Source organism: Sus scrofa, chromosome 13 (assembly GCF_000003025.6).
Source record: "Sus scrofa isolate TJ Tabasco breed Duroc chromosome 13, Sscrofa11.1, whole genome shotgun sequence".
Lineage (NCBI taxonomy): Eukaryota > Metazoa > Chordata > Mammalia > Artiodactyla > Suidae > Sus > Sus scrofa.
Genome location: NC_010455.5, coordinates 158,573,872 through 158,586,962, shown reverse-complemented (window position 1 = coordinate 158,586,962; position 13,091 = coordinate 158,573,872). Strand labels below are relative to the sequence as shown.

The window sequence follows — 13,091 nt, the reverse complement described above, 5'->3', positions numbered from 1 at the left end:
GATGCAAGGTATTATTATTATTTCCATTTTACACATGAAGCAACTGAAGCCCAGAGAGAGACAGAGAGAGAGAGACCGAGAAACTTGACCAAGGCAAGATTCAAAAAAGCAATTTGGGAGTTCCCGTCGTGGCGCAGTGGTTAACGAATCCGACTAGGAACCATGAGGTTGCGGGTTCGGTCCCTGCCCTTGCTTAGTGGGTTAACGATCCGGCGTTGCCGTGAGCTGTGGTGTAGGTTGCAGACGCGGCTCGGATCCCGTGTTGCTGTGGCTCTGGCGTAGGCTGGTGGCTACAGCTCCGATTCAACCCTTAGCCTGGGAACCTCCATATGCTGCGGGAGCGGCCCAAGAAATAGCAACAACAACAACAACAACAAAAAGACAAAAGACAAAAAAACAAAACAAACAAACAAACAAACAAAAAAAAAAACAAAAAAGCAATTTGACTCAAGATTGCCTAAACTTTACTCCTACACTGCATGGATTGTTACCCATTTATGAAGAATGAATATCATGAGAATCACATCCAGACTTACACTCTGGAATTGAAACAAAAGGAAATGGGTTCAGGTATCTTATCTTGCTCACTACTGACCCCAGAACAAAAGGTCATTAAAGTGAGGGAGTTCCCCAGTGGCTAGCAGTTAAGGATTCAGTGTTGTCACTGTTGTGGCTTTAGTTTGATCTCTGGCCTGCCATGGAACTTCCACAATGGCACACGCAATGCAAAAAAAAAAAAAAAAAAACAAACATTAAATGAAAGGGACTGGAGCTCTCATCGTGGTTCAGTGGTTAATGAATCCAACTAGGAACCATGAGGTTGCGGGTTCAATCCCTGGCTTCACTCAGTGGGTTAAGAATTCGGCATTACTGTGAGCTGTGGTGTAGGTCGCAGACACGGCTCAGATCCCATGCTGCTGTGGCTGCGGCTGTTGCCAGTGGCTATAGCTCTGATTGGACCCCTAGCCTGGGAACCTCCATATGCCATGGGTGCAACTCTAAAAAGAAAAAACACCTTTGATGTGACTCCACTGTACAACAATCAACAGGATAGTCTTTATCCTGAAAGAATATTATAAACAGTGCAGGAAATAAGGAAACTGGCAGCCTCTCAAAAGAACTAACAATGATCAAACACTGAAACCCCAATTCACATTAAGAAAATGTACATTAAGTGATCCAGTAAATTGTGTAGCTAGTAACCAGAAAATTTTCAGTTCCAAGATCAGCAACTGCATATACACACAGAGACTCACACAGAAAACTATTTGGGTAAACCATAAGGATTAAAAACAAGTAACCTGGGTAATAAATTTTAAAAGGAAAAGGGAACAATGATAAATGCAATAAATATGTTTATCTTCTCTGCCTAAAACAAACACTTACACTGAAACTTGTCAAAGAGGCAAAACCTAGGAACCTGCTCCCCACCTCCTGCAGAAGCAAATCTACAGAAAACAAGTTACACTTAAAGACCAAAGCAACAGATAAAGTATAATCCCAGTAAATTTGGTAGAATACAAAGCAAGAAAACAATCAGGTTTTGAATCATGGTCAAGGTTACTTCACTGAAGGTGAAGGTGACAAGAATCTGCTCTTGAATGAAAATGACTAAGAAAGGTCAGTCAGGAAAGTACTCCAAGGAGGAAAAACAACCCCAAAAGGGTTACTTATTTATTTAGCACACGCACACAAAAGAAATTCAGATGAGAAACTGAGCTCTAAAACAAGTCCTCCAATGGTAACATGGCATTACACAAAGCTTTCAATGATATAAATTTGCAAAGTCTTAGCAAGTATTTATAAAATATTATTCTGATGATCACAAACATAGTCACTGTGAAAGGAAAAGAGCTAAAATCAGGTACATTAACCCATATGTAAGGAAATAAAACAGGAACAGTAATCGTCCCTTTATATGCAGGGAATATGTTCAAACACCCCCTACCATGGTAAATACCGAAATCTACACGCATTTTCCCTATAAATACGTACCAAAGTTTAATTTATAAATTAGGCACAATAAGAAATTTGTAACAAAAAAATAGAACAATTGTAACAATATACTGTAATACAAGTTATGTGAAAGTTATTCTCTTTGTCAAATTATTTTGTACAAATTTAATGACTTTTGCATCTTAACTAAACGCACTCACTCATGTGGCCATAACTTTTTCAGTTCAGGTGTGACAGCAAAACTAGCACAAATTTATCTTTCCTTCTTCACAATTTCAGAAATAGATTTATTCTTACCACAGATCTCAGCAACCTCACCATATGATTTTTTTTCCCTCTAGTTGAGAAAATTCACCCTTTTACTGAAAAGAAGTGCTCTTTGGAGTATCTGAATTGCCAGGATCACTACTCTTGAGCTTTGTGCCATCATTAGGTAAAATAAGGGTGGCTAGTGTACTAGTTGATCTGATAGCTACAAAGTGACTAACCAAAGTGACTAAAGAGCAGGATATATGCTGGACAAAGGTATGATTCACATCCAGGGCAGGACAGAGTGGGACTGTGTGAGATTTCATAATGCTACTCAGAATGGCACACAACTTAAAACCTAGTAATTATTTCTAGAGTTTTCCGGAGTTCCGGTTGTGGCACAGTGGAAACATATCCGACTAGTAAGTATCCACGAGGACTCAAGTTCAATCCCTGGCCTCATTCAGTTGGTTTAGGATCCGGTGTTGCCATGAGCTATGGTGTAGATTGCAGATGCGGCTTGGATCTGGCATTGCTGTGGCTGTGGCACAGGCTGGCAGCTGCAGCTTCGATCCCACCCCTAGCCTGGGAACTTCCATAGACATGGGTGTGCCCCTAAAAAGACCAAAAAAAACCAAAAAAACAACAACAAAGAATTTCCCATTTAATATTTTCAGACTGTTGCTTGTTGTAGCTGAAATTGCAGAGGATGAAACCATGTATAAGAGGGAACTATTGTATTATCACTATAATTACACATTTATATCCAGTTAAAATATACCTGAGGTAGTTCCACTATGTTTCTCTTAAATGGCTTTAGTCCCTTAAATTTATCAAATTCCAAAAGCATATTTTAAAATTTGAATCCCAGCTTTACAGAAGTTATCAATCAACTCTGAAACACTTACCAAATGAGAAACAATCTTTCAGTACTTTATTGACTGACTACTACTTTTTTTTTTTTTTTTGGACCAACTACTACTTTTATAAGAAGCAAATCTAGGATAAAAGGAACATACCTAAGATAATAAAGTCCTTTCCCATATTATGTCCTGAAATTCTAAGTCTACAACTAACCCCACCTACTAAATTGTAATACAGAGCAATCTTTACATAAGAAGAATCTACTTATAAGAATGTCGCTCCTGCAGGTTTTTGGTTGTAGTTCAGACAAAAATCAAGTGATTTACAAAAAGAATGCCTAAGTGAAGTTTAAGACTGTTACGCCAATTCCTAGGACAAACTGGTGGAATACAAACTGGTGAAAAGCTGGAAATTTTGAAAAAAATATTCAAATTGTGGGACTTTTTTAAAAAAGGTCAAATAATGAAACTTCATTGGTTTATTCACTTAACACCTATGTGTGAGGTTCTGAAAAATGGTAAAATATAGAACCAGTCCCAGCCTTCACAGATTCAAGAGTTTGGTAGGAAAGACAAAAACAATACTAGTACCATGCAGTAAATGCTGTGAAGAGCAAACTTCAGAGTGTTATATAATCATATAGTGGTATGCTTAGGTATGAAGGGGTTTCAGAAAGGTGAAATGACCTACTTGTTGTGACCTGAAGGATCAGAAAGTAAGGGTATTCAGCAGTTACAGAATATCCAAAGGCAAGAAACAAGAGGAAGTGGCAAGAGATGAAGACGTAAGCAAAATCAAGATCAGAGGGTTCTGTATCATAAGGAGTTTGAACTTAAAAGCAATGAGCAGAACACAACTTAATGTTTTGAGTGTGGAACTGCTAGGATTACTCTAGAAGTAACAAAGTTGATTGGCGGAAGACACTAAGGAGAGCATCAATTATTCAGTTAAGAAACAATAGCAGGGGGAATGGAATAGTCACATACTTAAGTAGAATTTTCTGGATGTTTTTCTAGATTGAATGTTGAGAACATGAGAAGAATAAAAAGTGAGGGATGATATCCAAGTTTCTGACCCGGGAAACTGGTTAGATGACACACATTAATTGATAAAGAGTACTCTCAGGAGAAAGAGGGTCTGCAGTGAAATACTTGTAAGGTAATAAGGTGAAGATTTCCTTTAAATTTGGGCCTCTTGCGAAGTCTGCACTATAAACAGGAAATTAAGGGCCCATCAGTATATGTGTTAAGTGAAGCTGCTGGAGGACAAGTAAGCATCCACTGAATGTATGAAATACAAGAATGCTATGATAGAACCAGAAAGGTCATAAAAAGAAAGGGGCAAAGAGGAGTTCCCGTTGTGGTGCAGCCAAAACAAATCCAACTAAGAACCATGAGGTTGGGGGTTCGATCCCTGGCCTTGCTCAGTGGGTTAAGGATCCAGCATTGCTGTGGCTGTGGTGTAGGCCGGCAGCAACAGCTCAGGATTAGATCCGAGCCTGGGAACCTCCATGTGTCTCGGGTACCACCCTAAAAGTTAGACAAAGGGGGGGGGCAGGCAGAGAAATGAGCCTGGAAAGAAGACCAAAAATAATCAGCAAGGGAGGTATCAAGAAGTTTAAAAAAGCAAGGAAAATCAGGAAAATGTAGTGTCTCAGAAGCCAAAGGAAAAATTACAAAATTAACAGAAGATGATGTCAAATATTGCAAAGAATCAAGTAAGAAAAAGACTGAAAGGTGTTCACTGGACTTAATTATGTAAGAATATCACTGGTGATCCTGGAGTTCCCACTGTGGCTCAGTGGGTTAAGAATCAGACTAGTACCCATGAGGATGTGGGTTCGACTCTGGCCCCTGCTCAGTGGGTTAAGGATTCAGTGTTACCTCAACCTAGAGCATAGGTCACAGATGAGGCCTGTAGCTCCAATTCAACCCCTAGCCCAGGAACTTCCATATGCCATAAGTGTTGCAACCCCCGCCCCCCCAAAAAACAATGTCACTGATGATCCTGACTTTTTTTTAATGATTAGAAGCACTCCATGGGGAGGGGGGAGAATTATTTCATTTCAAACATGACTGATAATGTCAGCTTACTTAGTTTTTTATCCCCTTAATAAACTGTTTAGGTACATTTCTCCTTAATTGAGAGGGCTGACTTAGACGAGTGGTTCCTAAACATTTCATGTGGGATCATGCCTGTGTAACACAAGAAAAAAAAAAAAAAAAACTTGAACACTATAATAACTTCTTTTTAAAAAATCATCAGATTAAAAACAAATGGATAAAAACGTTAGTATAAAGTCAATAATAAGTAAATGTACATTTAAAAAAACCACAGGTTATTTGAAAAAAGAAATACCTAAAACATTTGTGCAGCCAGATATCATGTTTGGTAAATATGTGGGTATGGTTCTCCCCTGTGTTAACTCTGGCCCAGAGACTGAGAATCCCTGTGGACTAACAAAGAACTTTACCAAATTAAAAAAATCTGTAACTCTTCAAGTTTTCAACATAAATCACCAAAGCAAAATGGCACATCATGATAGATTTTCTAACAGCCCAAAACAGAAAATGATTTAACACTTTTAGTACCTTAATCTCAGATGTTATCAGCTGTGACTAGATGCCTTTGATGAAAGCCTAAAATTCTAATTAAACAAAATATGAAATTTTGCTTTTGAAGTGTTTGTTATCATAGAAAAAAGATAACTGGATATAGTCTGCCTGCACATGAAAATCTCAAACCCAGTAGAAAGAAGCCCATTAATTTTACATTAAAGCAAATGTAAGCCAAGAGACAACCACCACTAATTTTCCATTTTATTCACTAATATTGAACCCTGAACTGACAACATTTGTTCATTTCTTCATCCTCTGAAAAATTATAGCTATTGCTCAGGTGTAGAAAGAAAAGGTAGAGCATCAGGACTCTGTTTTCCTTTTTAGGGCTGCACCTGCAGCACATGGAAATTCTCAGGCTAGGGGGTGAATTGGAGCTGCAGCTGCTGGCCTAGCTACAGCCCCAGCAACACCAGATCCGAGCCTCAAGCCTTGTCTGGTACTTACACCACATCTCACAACCACATCTCACAACAAGGCCCAATCCATAACCCATTGATCAAGGCCAGGGATCAAACCCACATCCTCATGGATACTAGTTGGGTGTGTTAACACTGAGCCACAAGAGGAACTCCAACATTCTACCAGTTTTTCTATCATTTCAAAGAAATGTTTCCTTATTTACAAAACCCACTGAGGCTGACAATTTAAAGGTGCTATTCAAATATAAAACAATTTATCCAACCACAGATAATAAAAATTATAATTTGTGGTTAGTTGTATTTAGATAGTCTAATAATAACTCTAAGGACTAGACTATAAAAAAGATTCTGGAGTTCCCGTCGTGGCGCAGTGGTTAACGAACCCGACTAGGAACCATGAGGTTGCGGGTTCGATCCTTGCCCTTGCTCAGTGGGTTAACGATCCGGCGTTGCTGTGAGCTGTGGTGTAGGTTGCAGACGCGGCTCGGATCCAGCGTTGCTGTGGCTCTGGCGTAGGCCAGTGGCTACAGCTCCGATTAGACCCCTAGCCTGGGAACCTCCATATGCCGCGGGAGCGGCCCAAAGAAATAGCAAAAAGACAAAAAATAAATAAATAAATAAAATAAAATTAAAAAAAAAAAAAAAGATTCTGTTGCTTCAGTAAAGGATTATCTAATAATTCAAAACAAAATACCGGTACAACCCCACAAATTCCACAAGAACAACAACAGAATGTGCAAGTGTTTTGGTCAGTTTTATTTTGGGTCAAAAGTGATCATTTTAAAACAGTTTAAGTTATACAAAAAAGTCAATCTTACAGTCTATTTTTTTTTCTTTTTATGGCCACATCTGTGGTATATGGAAGTTCCTGGGCAAGGGGTCAAATCAGAGCTGCAGCTAGGCCTATGGCACAGCCACCACAACACAGGATCAACACTGTGACCTACGCCACAGCTTGCAGCAAGGCCGGTTCCTTAACCCACTGAATGAGGCCAGTGATTGACCTGCATCATCACAGAGACATCAGGTTCTTAACCCACTGAACCACAATGGGAAAACCCTTAAAGTCTAATTTCTTAACTGAAGTCAGGTGAATAAGAAAAGTGTTCTGATAAAACTACAAAATATTATGAAATTTAAACATCATCACAGTGTTGATTTAGACAACACTGAAAAACTAAAAACGGGATTTAAGGAAATCTACAATCTGAAAGACAGTTTGCTAAATTCTATCAAATGCCAAACAGGTGAGATGAGGTAGTATTTGAAACTGCAACAAAATATCAAAACCCAGTTTCTTTCATAAAAGTTATCTTTACGTTTGGTCATTATTATAAAACAGAGAACTTTTATGTATTTTTCATTCATCCACTACTGTTCTGTGCTTAAAATTAATAAGCAAAAGAAAAAATGATCAGAGAATTCCAGAAATATGAAAATAAAAAGACAAATGATGACTAATTCAAAAAATTGCCTTGACTACCACTCTCATTAACAGCATTCATAATCAACAATTTTCAGGGCTGGAAGAAATGTAAGAGAGCCAATATTTTAATTCTCTTATTCTACAGGGATGGCACTAACGTCTAAGACAAAATGACTTTCCTGAGATAACTATGCTGGAGAGCCCAACATAAAGCACATTATCTCCTAGTTTTCACAGTCCATGAAATCTTCCAGCATATTTGTACTGGATCATTTCTCTCTATATATCTTTTTTTTTTTTTTTGTCTTTTCTAGGACCTCACCCGAGGCATATGGAGGTTCCCAGGCTAGGGGTCTAATCGGAGCTACAGCTGCAGCCTATGCCACAACCACAGCAACGAGGGATCCAAGCCATGTCTGCGACCTATACCACAGCTCACAGCAACACAGGATCCTTAACCCACTGAGCGAGGCCAGGGATCGAACCCACAACCTCATGGTTCCTAGTTGGATTTGTTAAACACCGAGCCACGATGGGAACTCCCTCTTTTTGTATGTTAACGCTGTATCTTACTCTCCCATTAGAAGATTATATGGTGCTCTCAAGGTCTAGCACAATGCCTGATATATAGTATACACTAAACTAAGGTAGTTTGCTCCAACATCAAAACTTTCTTTAATCTGACTACTTAGTAGAAATATGTCTTCAATCTTAATAACGTGGCAATAACTTGCAAATATATACAACTGGGAGTTACTTGACCAAAGGTTTCTCTGAACTCTGATTTACTCTGTAACTGCATTGTACAATCCCAGACTCAGGTAAAATGCTCCACACCACCTCATCTCATTTAGTATTGTAAAATGCAGCTAGGCCAATTCCCCCACAGCTGTCAGATACCAAAAGGATTTAACAGTCAGTTCAACAAAACCATACAAAGCAGTTCATCAGACATCCCGATGCATGGTTTAACATCACAGAATCTTTTTCAGGCATGTAAATTTCCAGGTTAAAATTTTGAAATGAATTTAAGATGCTTCTACCCCAAAGATTTAAAAACTCATTCCCACAGATGAAATAAATGCTCCTGAACACCACTGTACTCTCATTACCCAACAGTCACTGTATTTACCCATCTTCCACCCTTCAAAAAAAGGGGAGTGGCTCTTTATTAAAAGGTTATTACTAAGTTCCAGGCCTTGGAAATCACCAAAACAGTTCATACCGTACTGTAGCAATAGTTAAGGGCATTTGACTTCCTCTACTAGTTAATTAAATACAATCATCACGTTTACAAACGTCTCCATACCCACAACGCTAGGGATAAATGCTGTGTCACTGAGAAGAAAAACAGGTATTTTTCCAAAACCAAAAGGAAACTGTCAACGAAGGACGCTAACCTGTGCCCTCGGGCTACTTCAATCTCAATAAAGGCAGCCAAATTGAGTTTCCCTAAACCCAAGTGCTGCCACTTGGCTGCCCCGGTCTGATGGGAAGCCCCCTGACCGGCACAACCCGCCAAGGAAAGGCTGCACCCGCCGGGCTCCACCTCCACAGCCCGGGGATGCTTCTCACCATTTCCAGGTGAGCACCGGGGCCTTCGGGGTGTCCGCTGCCCGGAGCCGGACTTGCCCTGCCCTCCGGGGTCTTCCGTTCACTGTTGCGCTTCAGGCCGCCGGCGTCGCCTCGGCCCCCGGTCTCCCGGCGCCGCCGCTGCCGGCTCCACAGGTACATGGCACCCGCGCCCAGCAGCAGGGGCGCTCCGACTGCCAGGGCGAGCTGCCATCGCGGCAGGCCCCCGGTGCCCGGGCCTGTAGTCGCACTGCCACCGCCCACTCCACTCCCGGAGCTGGGCACAGCCGCTGCGACCACCGCCGCCTCCACAGGTTTAGAGGCGGCCATGACGGGTGTCCTCCGCCACCGCCTCCCTGCTTGTCGCTGGCGCCACAGTCACCAGGCAGCGTGCGAACGTAAACCGGAGCGAGTCACGGAAGGAAAGCAGTGAGCGAGCGAGCACGCTAGGCAGCAAGAGCGGACGACAGAAAAGGGCCAGAGGTCACCGGAAGCCCAAGGCATGCCGGGCCAGAACTGGCGGTTCTTCTCTTCCCTTCTCAACCGAGAATGGGGGAGGAGAAGTGTAGAATAGTTCCGGGTCAAGGTGCTGGGCGTGAAGTGAACAACCCAGGCAGTTCTTTCTCTTTTCTTTCCTCTCGCTGCTGTTTGTGAGACTAACTTCTGCGGCCTTGTGACTTCGGTGGTATCCGACGCCGTCCCCTACGCCTTCAGTAACGAAGGGCAGAGGGCCCTATGCTCTAGGGAGGCTGGGGCGAGCCGCATATCTAGCGGTTTTACAGCGCTCACGCGAGTATAGGAAAAAGCTCGAAGCCGCTCTAAGAATGGGCGGGAGTGGCGAAGAGTTATGAAGGTTATTGGCTGTAAGGAATGGTGGGCGGGGCATAGGCCGAGCCACTCAGTTCATTGGTAGAATTTGGACCACACATTTTTCTTGTTACTGCCACGTTGGCGCTTCTCAGAGCCGGGAGGCCGTTGGCTCGGTTGTTCACGTGTCAGAGGAAACCAACGGATTGGAAGGACTTTTAAAGATGTATGAGGAAAGAGCCCAAAGCTGACGTTAGCCTGCTGTATCACTGATCTTAGCTCTACCATGGCCAGGTTTTAGTTTGGACTAATTTGAGGTCATTGGGGGCAACAACAGGTAGCAGAACTCAGACGGTAGAAACGGGCAAATCTAGTTGGCCCCAGTCAAAATGGCTTGAACGGGGTCCCTGCGACTTACATTCCACACCAATTGCGAAAGCCATGCCGTCTCTGCGTTGTTATGAGGTTCCCGAACTGAGTAGGTAGAAATGCGGAAAACCCAGAGTTCCCACCTTTCCTATATGTATTTGTGTCGTACCGGATTCCGCCTAACACCCCAGCCCACACCTCGCTCCCTGGAGCATACAGGCTCTCCCCAGCGCTGTGAAACGCCCGTTGTCATTCCTGTTTTGCACTAGATGTTTCAGTCCTCTTGCCACATTCCCAAGTTGAAATTTCAACTCAAGGCTTTCATGTATCTAAGAACTGTCAAATCGTTTCCACATGATCTGCACTAGACCTCTTAAAATACAGAAATTTCCCCTGCAAGGAATTGTTTAGAATTCACAGTATTTTCAAAAAGAAAAGAATTAATAGAAAATCAGAATTCCCAACTACGGCTTCTCATTTCACATATACTGTGCACACCTTACATTAAAAATTTACAAATGGGATTTCCTGTTGTAGCTCAGCAGGTTAAGAACCCGGACAAATATCCATAAGGATGCACGTTCTATCCCTGGCCTGGCTCAGTGGGTTAAGAATCCAGCATTGTGGAAAGTTACAGTGCAGGTCACAGATGTGCTCAGATCCAGAGTTGCTCGCTGTGCCTGTGGCATAGGTGGGCAGCTGCAGCTCCAATTAGACCCCTAGCCTGGGAACTTCCACATGCTCCGGTGCAGCCCCAAAAAGACAAAAAAAAAAAAAAAAAAAAAAAAAAAAAATTTACAAATGATCATTTTGTTTTGGGATACAACTGAGGATTTTCAACACCACAACAGCACTGCATAAAGATTGAAAGGAGATAATTTATTAAGTGGTACCAAAATAGACTGACTAAATTAGAATGGCCTAATTGGAAAGTTTCAGGATTATTGCTTTGCTCTTTTGCTTCCCCTGAGTTCCTATTAGTAAATTGCTTTCAGGCAATCGGGTTCCTTAGCAACAGGCGTTTTTAGAGGAGCTAAAAATAATAGCAATAGAATTATTTGATCAAATAGTGATTGTTCCAGGCAACAACTTCTCTTCCTTCCTGATTCCCATCCCCCAAAGGCAAGTCTCCTATCTCCTTAAAGAAATTTTTCCTTTGCTTTTTCAGAACAGTAGGATTTTTCTTTCCTGAAATTTAAGTTTTTCTACAGCCTCATAAGATTCAGAATGCTAGTAATTACAAACTATTGGTAGGAATTAAAACATTTAAAGTTTTTAAAGCAGGAGTTCCTGTCATGGCTCAGTGGTTAACGAATCCAATTAGGAACCATGAGGTTGCGGGTTTGATCCCTGGCCTTGCTCAGTGGGTTAAGGATCTGGCATTGCCATGAGCTGTGGTGTGGGTTGCAGGCTGGGATACCGTATTGCTCTGGTTCTGGCGTAGGCCGGCGGCTACAGCTCCGAATAGACCCCTAGCCTGGGAACCTCCATATGCCTTGGGTGCAGCCCTAGAAAAGAAAAAAAAAAAAAAAAAGTTTTTAAAGCAAATATTTATTTATTGGAATAGGTAATAGATTGTTATAGCTACAAGCCAAAAGTTACTTTGAAAAGTCTTCCAACCCCAGTTTCCAGCCACCCAATTCCCTAAAGACAAGTTAGAGCTACTTGAAACATTTTGTTTAATTAGCTGATATTTATGTAAAGGTTTGGTTTTCTTTGGTTTTATTTTTAAAATCCGCATCAGTACTTGAATTTGCCATTGTTACTTTAATACTTTGTTAAACATCTAATTTCCATTCCCTAGCCTATTCATCTCTTTCTCCCATTTTCTCTACCATTTCTTAAGTGATTCTAACATAGAACTGAGTAAAAGTGTCACTACTTCTGTAACCTTACAGACCTGATGCCTAAATTTCTAAGCTGTGAAGTACTGAAATCACACACCTTTCAAGTTATATTAAAGATTTAATTAGATAATTCTTAAGGTCTTTTTAGTGTAATGTATGTTACAAATTATTAGACACTCAAATGCCTAATTTTCTGTTTTTCTAAATGTTAAAGGCGATGTCTCATTTTTTTAAAAATTGAAATTTTGAGCCAGGAAGGGTGATGTAGCTGGGGCTTTGCCGGCCTCACTATGTCTGCCATTTTCAACTTTCAGAGTCTGTTGACTGTAATCTTGCTGCTTATATGTACCTGTACTTAAATCTGATCCTTGGCACCCAGCCTACTGGACAGAAATAAAACTGGATTGTTGGGTATACTTTGGAAGTGTGCTAGAATTGATGAACAGAAGAGTCCTTATGTTGCAGTATGCTGTGTTGTGATGGCCTTCAGCATCCTCTTCATACAGTAGTTTGGAAAAAAGTCAGAATTCAGTTGCCAGCAGATTTAAATATGAAAGAAAGGACTTATCTGCGGAAAATAATGGAAAGAATGGTTAACCCTTTTATCTTGAACATGAATGAGATAAATTTCCAGCTACTGTTCTCTATTTTTGTTATTGGGCCAATGCTCTATATCAATTAGGGTGTAAGCATTTAATATGCAGTGTTTGAACATGTCTGTAACAATCAATCTCAGTACTGTCACTACTATTACATTCTGCATATGTCATTCTCTTGTGTTAGATACCAGTTTTTAGTGAGGTATCTTTAAGGCACATAGTAGAAAACAAAATAAGTAAATTATTCAAGTTCCTTTCACTGTGATTTGGAAATGATAAATCTTTATAGAATGAGAACTTTTTTGGGCTAGCTTTTTTTTTTTTTTTGGAAAAAAAGTTTCAATTTGTGTTGCTAAGGATTG

General features: G+C 40.9%; 1 protein-coding gene and 1 pseudogene across 1 annotated transcript in view; one reads left to right on the top strand and one right to left on the bottom strand.

Annotated features, from left to right (window-relative positions):
- Positions 1 to 9,937, bottom strand: part of TOMM70 (translocase of outer mitochondrial membrane 70) — a 52,853-nt gene extending 42,916 nt beyond the window's left edge. The window contains exon 1 of the mRNA XM_021071309.1: positions 9,111 to 9,937. Coding sequence (XP_020926968.1) covers positions 9,111 to 9,437 — 327 coding nt within the window. The 5' untranslated portion in view covers positions 9,438 to 9,937. The remainder of the gene's footprint in view (positions 1 to 9,110) is intronic.
- Positions 12,198 to 12,713, top strand: LOC100522520 (annotated as a pseudogene).